The sequence below is a fragment of the Conger conger genome, chromosome 2 (genome assembly GCF_963514075.1).
Source record: "Conger conger chromosome 2, fConCon1.1, whole genome shotgun sequence".
Lineage (NCBI taxonomy): Eukaryota > Metazoa > Chordata > Actinopteri > Anguilliformes > Congridae > Conger > Conger conger.
This window is the reverse complement of record NC_083761.1, coordinates 75,101,947-75,119,310: the sequence shown is the minus strand read 5'-3', so window position 1 is coordinate 75,119,310 and position 17,364 is coordinate 75,101,947. Positions and strand designations below refer to the sequence as shown.

The 17,364-nt window shown below is 44.3% G+C and overlaps 1 protein-coding gene across 3 annotated transcripts in view; it reads left to right on the top strand.

Annotated features, from left to right (window-relative positions):
* Window positions 1-17,364, top strand: part of pemt (phosphatidylethanolamine N-methyltransferase) — a 55,534-nt gene that overhangs the window by 33,627 nt on the left and 4,543 nt on the right. For 2 of the 3 annotated variants that reach the window (XM_061230993.1, XM_061230995.1), the window contains exons 4-7: window positions 396-541; window positions 2,682-2,793; window positions 12,004-12,078; window positions 14,474-14,544. In XM_061230993.1, the coding sequence (XP_061086977.1) occupies window positions 396-541; window positions 2,682-2,793; window positions 12,004-12,078; window positions 14,474-14,528 (388 nt within the window). In that variant the 3' untranslated portion in view covers window positions 14,529-14,544. The remainder of the gene's footprint in view (window positions 1-395; window positions 542-2,681; window positions 2,794-12,003; window positions 12,079-14,473; window positions 14,545-17,364) is intronic. The other variant, XM_061230994.1, reaches the window with a different exon arrangement.

The window sequence follows — 17,364 nt, the reverse complement described above, 5'->3', positions numbered from 1 at the left end:
CCCCTCTCCCTCTCTCTTAATCTCTCTCTCTCTCGCCCCCTCTCTCTCTCTCTCTCTCCCCCCCTCTCTCTCTCTCCCTCCCCCCTCTCCCTCTCTCTTAATCTCTCTCTCTCTCTCTCTCTCTCCCTCCCCCCCTCTCCCTCTCCCTCTCTCTGTCTCTCCCTCTCCCTCTCTCTGTCTCTCCCTCTCTCTCTCTCTCTCTGTCTCTCCCTCTCTCTCTCTCTCTCTCTCTCTCCCTCCCTCCCTCTCCCTCTCTCTCTCTCCCCTCTCCCTCTCTCTTAATCTCTCTCTCTCCCCCCCTCTCTCTCTCTCTCTCTCTCCCTCTCCCCCCTCTCCCTCTCTCTCTCCCCCCTCTCCCTCTCTCTCTCTCTCCCCCCCTCTCTCTCTCTCTGCAGCATCACAGTGGCTATAAAAGCGAAGGGCCGGTGGGAGGGGCTGGACAGTGATCAGGTGTTCTACGGTGGCGCCGCCCTGATGGCCACAGGCTTCGCCCTCGTCCTCAGCAGCTTCCTGGCGTTGGGATTCACCGGAACCTTCCTGGGTGAGGATTTCCAAACTGTGTTCCACCGAGCGGCAGGGTGGACCAGAGTCACCAGAGGCCTGCTCTAGCATTCTTTAGCACCTGGTCACAGCTTATAACCCTGTCTAAAAAAAAACAAATCATACAGGGCCCTGTAACGTAGAACCGCCCAGTCCGCGCTCATCCGGCTGCTGCTTCCGTGCCTGGGCCTCTTGGCAAAATGTGTCAAGTGTCCTTCAGCACTATTCCAGATCCCCCAACTGCTCCCGACGAGCTCGCTGGTGCTTTGCATCATGGCTGCCTTTTGTCGTTGGGTGTATACGTTTCTGTGTGAATGAGAGGCATTCATTGTAAAACCGTTGTGTAGCCATAATTGCTGGAAAAAAGTGTCGTAACTCTTTATTTTACAGTGTTACTGTGTAAATACCAGGTGCTTATTATGTAACCTGTTGTTGCCTAATAATTACACAAGTAGCTGTGTACTTACCCAGTAAATGCTAGGTAATTAACGGGCTGTAAAATAAACCGTTATTAAAAGTGTTATATAAATGCAGTTAATTTATCATTTAAGCCAGGTACGACCTGTGTGTGTGTGTGGTATGCTTTTGGTGTTTGTGCATGCACGTCTGCATGTGTGTGTGTGTGTGTGTATGTGTGTGTGTACATGGAGGCTTGTCCCCCTCCCTCTACGGACAGCACAGTGGGTTAATGGTACTGTCCTGGGCCTTTGCACGCACGCACGCACACGCACACACTTGCGCACACGCACATACACACACACACACACACGCACACGCAAACACACACAACAATCAGAGTCTTTGCTCCCAGATCCCAGGGTGGAATGGGAGCCGGAACTGGGTCAAGTCTAGATGGCTCCCGTTCGCCGTGTACGTAATACGCAGCCCCAACCCAATTTAACTCACAGCTGGCCTCTAATGCCTAATTTCTATTCATTCAGCCTGTGTGCGCAGACCAACATCCCTTCAACAGAACATGATCCACCTTTATGTTTATGTGTGAAGCAACATCTGCTCAAATGGGAAATTTGTTCAGTTCAGTTCAGTTGCTAAGTTGCTACTCATTACTCCTGTGGTTACCAAATTTCATTTCCAAAATCTCATTACCAATTCTAACCAAATGTTGCTTCATTTGTTTTGCTGCTATCTAAAAAATACTTTTTTTATGCTTATATATGCCCTATGATAAGTGTTTCTATTTGCCATTGTACTACAATTCCCATTAGGCATTTCCCCAAGTTAAGATAATGACAAGTCACTGAGGGCATGTATCCATGCCATCATAGCTAACATTATAGTTGCCTTGCATATCAAAAAAGAGAAGGTCCATTGTGGCCAGTGTAGTTTTGAACTTCTTCCTAACGGGTAACTTCAATGTTGTTCTTTGAAACGGTCCCCCAGCGCAAATTGCAGTGATTTGGCCACTAAATTATGGGTTTATTTGTTATGCAACCCAATAAATTATGCCTCTGACAGGGCAACAAAGAACTTGATCCTGCTGAGCTGAACAGTTTGAAGGATTTCCATTTTTCCGGGTGTGAGTTTCTTTTCCCTTCTGTCACAAAAATAGGTCAAATTCAGTTATTTGAGAAGTGCGGTGGGTTGAAGGGGGGTGTTGGTGGTTATCTGTGATTATCCGCTGGGATAAAGAGCTGCGTGATAGTGGTGTGTGATTGTCGGGTTACGTAGCTGCAGCCAGTCCTCCCGTGGTGCTGGAGAGTCGTTCGGTTCACATGCCCCAGATCCAGGTGTTAGGGGGTTGGACATTCATTTGAGATCACCTGCTCTCGTTGCCTTGCGCAGCCAGATTTCCCTCACGTTCGGACCGCTGGGATTTTTGTCAGAAATTCCGACTCCACCGCAGTCAGAGAACCGGCTGTTCTGCTTTAAGTATTCTGAATTTCAGAGTGGATACTGATTGGCTCTCTTAACCTGCTTTGTGAATGACAGCGATTTGTTACGTAAATGTGGTAAATGTGAGGGTGGACATTGATTGGTCCTGTTGGGTTTGAGGGTGGATATCGATTGGTTGAGTAAATGTGTCACGTTTGAGGATCTGAAAGCGTGTTACGTTTGGCTCGTGATTGGCTTATAGTCGTATGAGCATGCTGATGTCACATCAGTCTTTTGCTGCTTTTCAGGGGACTACTTTGGGATCCTCATGGACCAAAAGGTGACTGGCTTCCCCTTCAATGTGATGGACAACCCCATGTACTGGGGCAGCACTGCCAACTACCTGGGGCTTGCACTCATGTAAGTGTGTGTGTGTATGTATGTGTGTGTGTGTGTGTGTATATGTGCATTTGTATGTGTCTATACTATAGGTGTACCAGGTACAGTGTGCTTTTACACCTTAACTCAGGAGGTGAGCAGTTGGCTCAGAGCGACATTGGCTCAGGTGGTAAGAGCAGTCGTCTGGCAGTCAGAGGGTTGCCAGTTCAGTCCCGTCCTGGGTGTGCCCTGAATTGTCCCTGAGCAAGACACCTAACCCCCAATTGCTCCTGACAAGCTGGTTGGTGCCTTGCATGGCAACCAATTGCTGTAGGTGTGTGTGAATTCAAGCAGCACCTCTCCCCATCCCTCCCTACCTCCATGTGAACCTTAATTGTTGTCTCTGTGACTTGCTTTGTGTATCGGTATTTTTAGTTGGCTAGGTAAGCAGTGTTTGGATAGTTAACTTTGGTCACTTTTGCTCTGTTGTTTGTTTCTTTGTTTAAAAAAATAATAATAATAATTCAAATAGGCCCTCGTCCTTATCTTTGTTGTACAGGTAGCAGTTGAAATTGTACTTCCCTCTAGGGTCTTTCAGCGAACTTATCCCTGGTTATGGGTATGCACTTTGTTGTACATCGCTCTGGATAAGAGCGTCTGCCAAATGCCAATAATGTAATGTAATGTAATGAATTGGGGAATGAGAAGCATCAGCTGTAAAGCGCTTTGGATAAAGGCACTATATAAATGCCAACCATTTAACATTTCCCATTACACCCGCACCATGAGACGTAAGTTCAATACCGACTGACACAAGAGTGATGAGCACACAGAATTACCTGGAGGACCCGTCCCACAATGCCCTCTTCTGAGAGCCCGAGTCGGCAGGTTGTGTGACTTCACGCTATGACCACCACCGAGAGGAATGTGTGTTCGGAAGTGTGTATCCTCACCCTGTCTTATGTGACAGCAGCATGTCCTGTTTCATTTTGAAACCTCTTCTATTTTTATTCATCTTTTTCATACCTTTTCCATTCCTCCAGTCTGAAAGGGCACCGTTGACTCAGGCCAGTTTTAAAGTGATGTCATCGTATTTGTTTTTTTCACTGCCGCAGAATCGCAAGGTTTTTACTTTAACCATTGGCTGAGCAAGTCCCTCTCACTGGTATGAGGTCACAACAGATGTCTCTGTGATTTTGTGCTCCGGTTATTGCCTTCATTTTCAATGGCAACGTTTTTCAGTTATCAATAGTGTATTATTACTTGTGTAGTAACTTGTTGAGGATGATATTTTTGCTAATTTCGTTTGGCTATGTAAGCTGTTCATTGTTCTGATGTAAGTGTTTATCATTCTATTGCGTTGTGCTGTATTAGTTTTCGATATAATCCATTGTCAGATTTATCAAGTAGGCTCTTGTCCTTATCTTTGTTGTACTCTTAGCACTTGAAACTGTATTTCTCTCTAGGGTCTGTCAGTGCACTTGTTCCTGGTTATGGGTATGCACTTTGCACTTTGTTGTACTTTGCTCTGGATAAGAGCGTCTGCCAAATGCCAATAATGTAATGTAATGTAATGTAACATCCTTATCTCTCTTGCCATCTTGACCAGTCAGTATCCAACAGGTCCAACAGCCTTTGGGCAGGTGATGGCTGTCAGTCAGATGCATTCTGGGGAATGTAGTCAGAGAACAGCCATTCCAAAGCCCAGCCTCCTTTCCTCCTTTCCAGTTCCCCTGCACCTCTTCCTTCCACTGGGGTCAGGACTCCATTCCTCAACATTCTAAACTAAGTACAGCCAAGTAAATCAAGCTTCTTCAGCATTAAAAAAATTAAGTCGAAAACATAACATAACATAACATTTGAGCTAGTTTATGTTTTGAGTGTTGGGAACAGTTTTTTTTTTCCCGATCCTGTCTCCTCCATTATGGATATGAAATGAGGTGTCAGCTAAAGGCTGAAGAGGGTCCTGCTTGGTCCTTTAAGGTGTCAGGTCACTCACACCTTTTAAAATGGCAGAACCAGCAGCAACAACAGGAAGAAAACTAAATAATGAAATCTACAGAAATATTTGAACGGACTCCATGTTAGAGCCTGCCTGAATAAAAAATAAAAAAATCCAGTTACACTGTAAGTGCATGGAAAATCCTAAACACAATGCTTCAACGAAGCAGCACCTGTGTATTTCTCTCTGGGAGAGAGTATTAAATGACATTCTTTTAACCCAGATAGAGAGGAGCAGCTTTGTGTTCTGCTTCTTGTCTCCATGGCAGCAGTGACCAAACTGATTTACCCCGTTGCCAAGGGAATAATGCCACCCCCCCCTCTCCCCCAGGCTGGAAGCACTGCACACTGTCTCAAAATTTCTTGCACTCTAATTATTTGTTTATTTAGTCATTCAGTCATTATTTTCTTTCATTCATTATTTATTTATATGTTGCAGAACAGTGACTGGTAATTTATCATTGGTAATTAATAAGGAGTTGTTGACTTGTTATTTATATTTTTAGATATATGAAATAATTATATACTGTATGTATTATATAAATTAATATTATATAAGTAATTTTATGTATAAAAAGGGTCTCCGTGATGGTGAAAGCAAAATGACCTCTGCATATACAGTGGTGTGAAGAAGTGTTTGCCCCCTTCCTGATTTCTTTTTTTTTTTTGCATGTTTGTCACATTTAAATGTTTCAGATCATCAAACAAATTTAAATATTATTCAAAGACAACACAAGTAAACACAAAATGCAGTTTTTAAATGAAGGTTTTTATTATTAAGGGAGAGAAAAACCTACATGGCCCTGTGTGAAAAAGTGATTGCCCCCTAAACCTAATAACTGGTTGGGCCACCCTTAGCAGCAACAACTGCAATCAAGCGTTTGCGATAACTTGCAATGAGTCTCTTTCAGCGCTGTGGAGGAATTTTGGCCCACTCATCTTTGCAGAATTGTTGTAATTCAGCCACATTGGAGGGTTTTCGAGCATGAACCACCTTTTTAAGGTCATGCCACAGTATCTCAATAGGATTCAGGTCAGGACTTTGACTAGGCCACTCCAAAGTCTTCATTTTGTTTTTCTTCAGCCATTCAGAGGTGGACTTGCTGGTGTGTTTTGGATCATTGTCCTGCTGCAGAACCCAAGTTTGTTTCAGCTTGAGGTCATGAACAGATGGCTGGACATTCTCCTTCAGGATTTTTTGGTAGACAGCAGAATTCATGGTTCCATTTATCACAGCAATTCCTCCAGGTCCTGAAGCAGCAAAACAGCCCCAGACCATCACACTACCACCACCATATTTTACTGTTGGTATGATGTTCTTTTTCTGAAATGCGGTGTTACTTTTACGCCAGATGTAATGGGACACACACCTTCCAAAAAGTTCAACTTTTGTCTGGTCAGACCACAGAGTATTTTCCCAAAAGTCTTGGGGATCATCAAGATGTTTTCTGGCAAAATTGAGACGAGCCTTAATGTTCTCTTTGCTCAGCAGTGGTTTTCGTCTTGGAACTCTGCCATGCAGGCCATTTTTGCCCAGTCTCTTTCTTATGGTGGAGTCATGAACACTGACCTTAACTGAGGCAAGTGAGGCCTGCAGTTCTTTGGATATTGTTGTGGGGTCTTTTGTGACCTCTTGGATGAGTCGTCGCTGCGCTGTTGGGGTAATTTTGGTCGGCCCTGGGAAGGTTCACCATGTTTTCGCCATTTGTGGATAATGGCTCTCACTGTGGTTCGCTGGAGTCCCAAAGCTTTAGAAATAGCTTTATAACCTTTTCCAGACTGATAGATCTCAATTACTTTCTTTCTCATTTGTTCCTGAATTTCTTTCTTTCTCATTTGTTCCTGAATTTCTTTAGATCTCGGCATGATGTCTAGCTTTTGAGGATCATTTGGTCTACTTCACTGTGTCAGGCGGGTCCTATTTAAGTGATTTCTTGATTGAGAACAGGTGTGGCAGTAATCAGGCCTGGGTGTGGCTAGAGAAATTGAACTCAGGTTTGATAAACCACAGTTAAGTTATGTTTTAACAGGGGGGACAATCACTTTTTCACACAGGGCCATGTAGGTTTTTTTTTTTTTTCTCCCTTAATAATAAAAATCTTCATTTAAAAACTGCATTTTGTGTTTACTTGTGTTGTCTTTGAATAATATTTAAATTTGTTTGATGATCTGAAACATTTAAGTGTGACAAACATGCAAAAAAATAAGAAATCAGGAACACTTTTTACACCACTGTACATATATACACTCACTGGTCACTTTATTAGGTACACCTTATCGAGTACTGGGTGGGACCACCTTTGCCTCAGGAACAGCCTGAATTCTTCATGGCATGGATTCTACATGGTGCTGGAAACATGCATTTTTGACTCGATAGCAGGTCCTGCATATTTTGAAGAAACTGAGCACTTTTCGTTTCTTCAACCCATTCTCCATAAAACTGTTTTGTGCTTGATCTGATGTGCTTGAAAATCCCAGGAGGACAGCTGCCAACAGTATGGTGAGCTGGTGACACGCAGTGAATTATTTATCATCTTGATGGATTAATTTTCATTGCATAACACACACTTAGAAGATGCTCTTACAGACAGAGTGGGATTGAAGTGGAGAACATAAACTGAGTAACAATGACAGCCAGCACACCCTGATGCTCTCCAGGACCAGGGTTGCCGTCCCCTGTGTTAGGTGCTGAGGAAAGGGCAGATTCTCCAGATGTTGCACAGAAGGAATCTACGCGCAACATACCGCGTAATTCATGAATAGGCACATCATTTTTTTTTTTAGAAGTGCTGTGTTGCCTGTGGGCTTTCTGTAGGATATTTATTTGAGAAAGAATGTTGTTTTAAAAAGATGTGGAACTTGAACCCGTGTGATGATGTGTATCACAACACAGGATGGAGCATTTCAGCCTGACACGGAGCGGACTTTCCACACATTTTCCCTCCGTATCGTGCTTACAGAACACATTTTTCCTCATAGACTCAGACAAGTGCAGCCAAAAGACCTGAATAGAACACTTACCGCACAATAAGTTAGCTACTTGGTTGCTAAGCAACAACGAGAGTTGCGTCCACAACTGTCCACAAACTTTTCAGGGGCAGTGTATATGCCAGTCCTGACCCCTGAACCCGTTAATTGAGACTAAATCCTTCCCTCTCCGGCTGATTCTCTAGCCACTCATTTAATGCCTGGCTGACGAGTCTTGATTTACTTGTCCTGAATCACTCACTCAGCTCACAGTCCTGAATCACTCACTCAGCTCACAGTCCCGAATCACTCACTCAGCTCACAGTCTTGAATCAATCACTCAGCTCACAGTCTTGACTCAATCACTCAGCTCACAGTCCAGAATCACTCACTCAGCTCACAGTCCCAAATCACTCACTCAGCTCACAGTCCTGAATCAATGACTTAGTTCACAGTCCTGAATCACTGACTGAGCTCACAGTCCTGAATCACTGACTCAGCTCACAGTCCCAAATCACTCACTCAGCTCACAGTCCCAAATCACTGACTCAGCTCACAGTCCCGAATCACTCGCTCAGCTCACAGTCCCGAATCACTCACTCAGCTCACAGTCCTGAATCACTCACTCAGCTCACAGTCCCGAATCACTCACTGCTGCAACCAGATCAGCAGGGACATACAGTAGTCTGGGGACTGTTTGTACAATCGCCCTGTATCACATTAACCCGTGCTGTGTGTGTGTGTGTGTGTGTGTGTGTGTGTGTCTGTCTGTCTGTCTGTCTGTGTGTCTTGTCTGTGTGTGACCGTGTGTATGTGCGCCTCTTCAGACGCTACAGGTCTGTATGGTGAGTGTGTATGTCCTACAGAGTGTACTCTACACAGGTCTGTATGGTGACTGTGTATGTCCTACAGTGTGTACTCTACACAGGTCTGTATGGTGACTGTGTATGTCCTCCTGAGTGTACTCTACACAGGTCTGTATGATGAGTGTGTATGTCCTACAGAGTGTACTCTACACAGGTCTGTATGGTGAGTGTGTATGTCCTACAGAGTGTACTCTACACAGGTCTGTATGGTGAGTATGTATGTCCTACAGAGTGTACTCTACACAGGTCTGTATGGTGACTGTGTATGTCCTACAGAGTGTACTCTACACAGGTCTGTATGGTGAGTGTGTATGTCCTACAGAGTGTACTCTACACAGGTCTGTATGGTGAGTGTGTATGTCCTACAGAGTGTATTCTACACAGGTCTGTATGGTGAGTGTGTATGTCCTCCTGAGTGTACTCTACACAGGTCTGTATGGTGAGTGTGTATGTCCTACAGAGTGTACTCTATAACATTCTCCTGTCTCATTGCCAGGGTCTCTTTCAGAGAAATAATGGGCTGAAATGTCTTTATTGTAGAAATACACCCTATCACATGTCTGTCTCTATTCATATATTCTGTGCCAATGAGGAGTCTGTTAGCCCCAACCCCCACCCCCTGTAGAAACTGCTGACATCATTTTATGAAAGTAGGTTGAGTTGGAATTTTATTTCTGGATTATTCCTTGAAATGGTCTGGATGGGTTCTGAATGCTGCTGTAGGCTTTATTACAGCTCTCGGTGAGACACAGAGCCACGCAATTTAGGCCAAGGACACTGACAGACAATGCTGAAAATTAGGGTGTTTAAAAAGAAAATGATGTGAAATATGAAATGTTTTCAGTATTTTTCTGACAGCTCTATTAGACTACTTCCTGTTATTGTCTGTGTCTACGAGCCCCAGTTTCACACGCATCTCAGAGCAGGAGGTATGAATAAAACAGTGGAGCTCATATCAGATCAGCTTCCCCGGCCATATCCTACCCTTATCCATTATGAGCTAAAAGGCCAAAATTATCCCAAAAAGGTCTGCCTATTCCTGCTGCTGTTATGCTTTCTTGTGTTAACCACTTGCATGTAGAAACTCAGAATAGATTTAAGAGTGCCACATTCAATGGAAAAAGGAGAAAAATAATATAATGGCCCATTGGGATCCTCTTCCCTGGCTTTAGAGGAACAGTCTTTTATCAGGACTGTGTGTCCCATTCAGGTCCTTTATCCAAGCTTCCCTCCCACAAAGCTGCTGAATAACACCAGAAACTGGAAGATGATCTCCATTCATTTGTGACTCACTTTCACTTTAATGTTGTTCTCTAAGATTTTCTACATGTGAGTGGTGAATGTTACGCTTTGGACTGGGCCTCCTTAAAACTCACTGATGGAGAAGTGGGAGTGGTCTGCCATTGATTGGCACTTCTCTCGTGTTCTCTGGTAGAACCTATACGAAGGAATTGGGAACGTTGGTGCAGAAATACTGTTGTGATATTCGCCTGGTATGGATGTAAATACCCTCAAATTACAGAGAGACTGCACTGCATCCTCATATTCATTCTTTCATTTCAAAGCCAGAGTGCAGAGCCAACAGAACAGAAATATTACCAAATGGTAAATGGTTGGCATTTATATAGCGCCTTTATCCAAAGCGCTGTACAATTGATGCTGTTCATTCACCCATTCACAACCACACTCAAACTCACACACCAACGGCGATTGGCTGCCATGCAAGGCACCAACCAGCTCGTCAGGACTTGCTCAGGGACACTTCGCCACACCCAGGGGGGATCGAACCAGCAACCCTCCGACTGCCAGATGACTGCTCTTACCAAATAATTCCGGACTGTACTGTAATTGAATTGGCTGACAGGGAATCCTGACGGGCGAAAGCGTGTCAGTGACAGACTGACACCCATCAAAGTGACACTGACATTAAAGCTGACACCACAGCACACACCGACATACAGAAACATCAGTGTAACGCAGTTTATGGTTCATGATTTTTGGTTTACTCTTACTCGCCTCGGGTGGGTGGCTGAGCTGTGTCATCTCTGCTGGACTCGTGTGTAATTAACACTGACCAGTGTTCTGTGCGGGCATCTGCATACTATATGCCTCATCTTGAGTGTACCTTTAACATCAACGTGAATGTTTCCAATATTTACGTCATGGTGTACTTTGACTCTTTTCTTCCCACATTTCATTCCACTGATTTGGTTCATTTTCAGAGAATAAGGCTCTTGAATACAGTATGTACCTTCGGCTGAAAGTTGATATTCCTTTTTTGATTGGACATCAAAAAAGAATCAGTTTGAAAAAAGGCAATGCGGTAAAGAACAACTGAATGTTTTTTTTTTTGTATGGTCATTGTGTTTGTGGGAGTTCTGGAGTGTATATAGACCTGCTATTCTAGTTTTAAATCTAATCGTTTTAATCTAATCTTATCTCTGACTTTGAGTGGAAGATCTGTTCTACAGATCTATTATTTGTGTTTTAAATCTAATCTCGTCTCTGACTTTGAGTGGAAGATCTGTTCTACACATCTGTGGGGTTGGGGGCGGGGTTCATGATTCATTTTGTCACCCCGCCACTCCCTCTCAGAGAGAAAGACTGTAACGACCACTCTCCCCTACTCTCCATCTCTTCCACATATCCCCTTCACTAAATCTCTCTCCATCTCTCTCTCTCTTACAAAGTGCAAACACTAGCCCCAAATTATGAAAATGAAGGTGGAAAAGCAGATGGAGAAGAAATGAAAAACAGATTTGAGCTGTTCTTTGGTGTGTGTGTGTGTGTGTGTGTGTGTGTGTGTGTATGTGCACTTGTGTCCATGTGCGTGTGCTCCAGTGCATTATTATTACCATTATTATTAACCTTGACCTGATGAACAATGACTACACCCCCCCCCCCAACATTTAAAGTACAGAGTAAAAATCGTGTCTTTGTTTTTTTTGCGAAATACAACAAATCCAATGTCATATCTGTGATCTCACCCCAATGACCTCTGACCTGTGGCTTGTGACCTGCCATGTACGAGATGGTGAGCCCACTGAACCCAGTGAACAGAGGGTTGTGGCTGGGTTAGAGCCTCAGGTGCACCTGGGGTGGCTGCAGGGCATTTCACCCCACCTACACCTGCGGGAATCTGTCATAATAAGAGCGCTGGCCAGTGTATCGGAGCCAGAATAAGAGCGCTGGTCGGCGTGTGTCTGAGTCACCCAGGAAAATGATCTCTGATGAATGAGTAAACTCAGTGACCCCATTAAAGTCCACATACATAAACCCTCTCCCTTCTTTTCCCTGTCTGTCCATCTCTCTCCCTCTCTTTCTCTTTGCCTGTTCTCATGTCCCCCTTTATACCCCTCCTCTCTCTCTCTCTCCCTCTCCCTCTCTCTCTCTCTCTCTCTCTCTCTCTCTCTCTCAGGAATGCGAGTCCTGTGGGGATTGTACTCAGTGCAGTTGTTGCAGTCTCATACCGAGTTGCCATCATATTTGAAGGGTAAATCCTTGCTTACCTTATTCTGTCATTCTTCTCTCAGCTATTCTGAGATATTACTTTCGGGGTACAGGTAATGAAGTTATTGTCTGTAATACACATCAGAATGTCACACAATGTTCTCTCAGAAAAACCTGCTGAGTTTTTCCAGTATTGCCAGGTGTAACCTGAACCCTGAACCCAACCAATAAGTAGCATATTTCTGGGAAGCAGCGCTGGTAAGAGTAGAACATTATTATTTGCCCCAGTGCTGGTGAATTGACAGTGTTGACTGTGTCTGACTATGAGAACTCTCTGATATCACTGCCTGTGCTGGCTGACTTCTGTATCCCGTCTTTACCTTCTCTCCAGTTGAGTGAAGTTTGAACTGTGTGCGCGTGTTCATGTGCGTGTGTGGTGTCTGAATGTGCATGTGCATGTGTGTGTGTGTATGTGAGTGTGTGTGTATATGTGTATGTGAGTGAGTGTGTGTGTGTGTGTGTATGTCAGTGTGTGTGTGTGCGCGCATGTGAGTGTGTATGTGAGTGTGTGTGTGTGTATGTGCATGTGAGTGTGTATGTGAGTGTGTGTGTGCATATGTATTTATGAACCACATTAATTGATCTGTCATCACTTCCTGCAAACATCCAAATCCACCCTTGTAACAACAGACCTCCCCAAAACTACAGAACCCTCCCCAAAACTACAGACCTCCCGAAACAACAGACATGAAACAGAATCTGGCCTGGGCAACAAACCAATAAGGACAGTCACAAGCAAGATGGAGTGATGAGTTTATTAATCACCATTGGCTGCATTGTTATTGCTTTTTTGGCGTTTTTCCAGATGGAGGGGGCTGAACTCCCCCAGGCCCACTCACACCTTTTCAGTCAATTCCAGCTATTTCTATGGCTTTCACTTAAATTTGGATGGATTTATTTTTAATCTTTTATTTTTATATATTTAATCTGTCGAAGTTCTTGCTGTTGAAGCAGTCACGCTGCAACCTCTTGGCCCGTTCTCCCTTGAAAACGTGATTGTCATCACAGCTGGGACTATGAAAAGACAAAAATAAAATGGCAAGGCCCCCGAAAAAATGAGTTTGCCCCCTTGTCCATTTAATAAGGAAGCACTGGATTGGCCAGTGCCCTATTTGCTGACCGTGAGGACCATCTGTGAGCTGTCACTAAGATGGCGCATGATGTAGGCCATGGCTAGCTCGCTCGTGGGAAGAAGGGCATCTTAACAACATACTGTAAGAAAAGAACGTGCATTTTTGAACCAAGATTTCATTTTTCAGAAGAATCCTGCTTGGGTCTGTATGAGTCCACACGCACACAAAAATACACAAACACACACACTAGTGCACACACACACACACACACAAACATATTTATCAATTACATTTAATGACTAGAGCTGTTCTCATTCATTTATTCTTAGTTTCCATGGTTACCCCATACAGAATAAGTCGGTGTGAGTCGCCTTCCATTAAATACGAAAAATACCCACTGCCATCAGGGAAATAAGACATCCCTTTGAATCATTGCAAATGAAAAAATATATGTTTAAAAAACAATTCTGATTACAAATAATGACTAGACCTTAAGATTAAATGTTTTTAAATCTTTTCCTTCCTGGTGCATATATATATGTTTGTGTTTGTGTGTGTGTATATATGTGTATGTGTGTGTTTTTGGGTGTGTGTGAGTGTGTGTGTGTGTGTGTGCGTGTGCATGTGTGTATACGCTTGCGTTGTGGGTGTGTGTGTGTGTGCGTGTATTTTGTGTGTGTATACAGTATGTGTGGGTGTGTTTGTGTGTTTATGTGTTTGTGTGCAAGTGTGCACTTCATGCATACAGGGAAATGGCCTGTGATGACGTTTAGCATACAGGATTGACTGTACTGTAGTATCGATGTTTAATCATCATATATTTTCTTTCTGACAGAAAGTGCTGGTTATGTTTCCTCTTGTTGATAACAGGTTCATTGTAAATCATAAATGTGTGATGGAAACAGATCGGTTGTCTGTGAAGGAAGGAGGAACTGCAGACAAACACACACACACACACACACACACACACACACACACACACTCACTCTGACACCCTTACTAAGACACACTTGTGAATGTCCTACTCAGCTCTGATAAGCTGGCGATACACACACACTCATCAGGTCACTCAGCTCGTGATAACCAGTCACACACACACACACACACACACACACAGCAGATCACTTAGCTCTTGAATGATAAATATTAAGCTACTGGAGCAGAAAGTCATACAGGGATAAACAGACACAGCCCTGGCCCCAGTGGAGAGCCTGGCACAGGCTGGTACCGGCACTGTGTGGCCGAACGGATGCGGTGCCTGGTTTACGACCGCTAATTCCTGTCCCTGTCTCCATGTGTTTGCAGACCTTTCACTGAGGAGATCTACCGGCAAAGAAAGGGATGCTCCAAACGGGAATGAGAAGGGCGCTGTGTGTGTAAGGATAGCGCTCCTTACCGAGTGTGTGTGTGTGTGTGTGTGTGTGTGTGTGTAAGGATAGTGCTCCTTACTGAGTGTGTGTGTGTGTGTGTGTGTGTGTGTGTGTGTGTGTGTGTGTGTGTAAGGATAGCGCTCCTTACCGAGTGTATGTGTGTGTGTGTGTGTGTGTGTGTGTGTGTGTGTGTGTAAGGATAGCGCTCCTTACCGAGTGTGTGTGTGTGTGTGTGTGTAAGGATAGCGCTCCTTACCGAGTGTGTGTGTGTGTGTGTGTGTGTGTAAGGATAGCGCTCCTTACCGAGTGTGTGTGTATGTGTATGTGTATATGTGTGTGTGTGTGTGTGTGTGCGTGTGTCTGTGTGTGGGATGCTCCAAACGGGAATGAGAAGGGTCCTGTTTGTGTAAGGATAGTGCTCCTTGCCGAGGCGGGAGTGGGGAAAGTTGGGGGGGGGGGGGGGGGGGGCTTAAGACAGAAGCAGTCTGTAGGTCTGCTTTAACATTTAGCTCCCTCTGGTTCTGATCCGACGCAGAGATCATAGTACACAGACACATGTACACACAGCCTGCAGAGGTGACTGTGTTCCAACAGAGTGCATCATGGGATGTGTGTGTGAGCACAGGCCCCCGCCACCCTCCAGTTCTGCAACCACTCAGGAGAGGATCTCCATTAATCTGGTTTTACACACACTCACTGATCACTTTATTAGGTAAACCTGTACACCAGCTTGTTAATGCAGATATTTAATCAGCCAATCACGTGGCAGCAACTAAATGCATGAAAGCATGCAGATGTGGTAAAGAGGTTCAGCAGTTTTTCAGACCAAATGTCAGAATGGGGAAGAAATGTGATCTAAGTGACTTTGATTGTGGAATGAGTGTTGATGCCAGATAGGGTGGTTTGAGTAGCACAGAAATTGCTGATCTCCCAGGATTTTCATGCATAACAGTCTCTAGAGTTTGCAGAGAATGGTGTGAAAAACAGTGAGCAGCAGTTCTGCGGGCAGAAACGCCTTGTTAATGAGAGGGGCCAAGCAAATAACCACACATTACAACAGTGGTATGCAGAAGAGCATCTCTGAACACACAACATGTCAAAACTCAGTGGACAGCAGCAGAAGACTTAAAAAGTCAAAGAAATAAACCTAGAGCAACAGTGGCAAGGGAAAATATCCTCTCCCTATCACGGCATAAGATCTGACAGCATAATTTCCTCCCATTTACCATGAATAGCCTTGCTATGACCTATATTTCAGATAACACTCCGTAATTGTGTGCCATGTGTCTTGGCAAATACTGTCACATATATTCCATGCCGGCAGCACGGATGGTGCAGTGGGTAGCACTGCTGCCTCACAGCAAGGAGGTCCTGGGTTCGAATCCCCGTCGGCCGGGGCCTCTCTGTGCGGAGTTTGCATGTTCTCCCCGTGTCTGCGTGGGTTTCCTCCGGGTACTCCGGTTTCCTCCCACAATCCAAAGACATGCATGTTAGGCTGATTGGAGAGTCTAAATTGCCCATAGGTCTGAGTGTGTGAGTGAATGGTGTGTGTGCCCTGCGATGGACTGGCGACCTGTCCAGGGTGTATTCCTGCCTTCCGCCCAATGTATGCTGGGATAGGCTCCAGCCCCCCTGCGACCCTGATCAGGATAAGCGGGTTCAGATAATGGATGGATGGATGGATATTCCATGCCTACATTAAGTATTGTGAAGTTGCTATGGTTACTGTATGTTGGGAATCCAGTGGACACGCTGACATGCATGAAGTGGAGTTATTATACCAAAATCGTTTTTTAAGTGGAAATAAAGTGAATAAGACTGTAAGACACAGTGACCTCTGCCACCTGTAGTTCTCAGCTGCCAGGCGAAGTGAGAGATGGAGTGCTAACAGCCGTTTATCGTGTGTCAGCGGTCGTTTATCGTGTGTCAACGGTCGTTTATCATGTGTTAGCGGTTGTTTATTGTGTGTTAGCGGTCATTTATCGCGTGTCAGCGGTCGCTTTTCGTGTGTTAACTGTTGTTTATCGTGTGTTAATGGTCATTTATCATGTGTTAGCGGTCGTTTATCATGTGTTAACGGTCGTTTATTGTGTTTTAATGGTCGTTTATCATGTGTTAACGGTCGTTTATTGTGTTTTAATGGTCGTTTTTCGTTTCGTTACGGTCATGTGTAGTCTTGAACGCTCACGACTGCTGTCTGTCCTGGTCCCACGGTGGTGGAATGACCTCCCAGTCTCTGACCTCCTTAAAGCGCAGACTTCAAGCGCAGACTCCCTAACTCACCACCATGGTTAGCCTTAGACTGTAATGGCACTTATGTATAGATTTTGTTGTTTTTTTATTGGCTGTTGTATTGTTGTACTCAGGGTATTCCAGCTGGCAACTGTGGTATGCTAGTTTGGAAGTTGATTGTACTCTTCAAGGGTTCTGAGTATCTGTATGTTTACACTAGGACTCAGAACTGTACTGTCCTCTCAGGTCCTCTTCGCACTTATACTTGTGTTTGATTTGCACTTCGTTGTACGTCGCTCTGGATAAGAGCGTCTGCTAAATGCCATGTAATGTAATGTAATGTATATCATGTATATTCAAGCATGGGTTAGCAAGGTTTTTTCCAGTTAAACTGATTTAGCCCTCAGTGACTTTAGAGTATTTTGGTTGATTTTCCCTGCTCAAGTTGATTTCCCCTGCTCGATTTCCCCTGCTCCAGTCAAAACTCTACTTTTACCTTTCCATCAAGCCATGGCTCATTTTCTTTAAGAAACTTGTTTTTCAGATTTTTCTGAATTGGTTGCCAATTGTACGCTGTTTATTTCAATCGCCCAT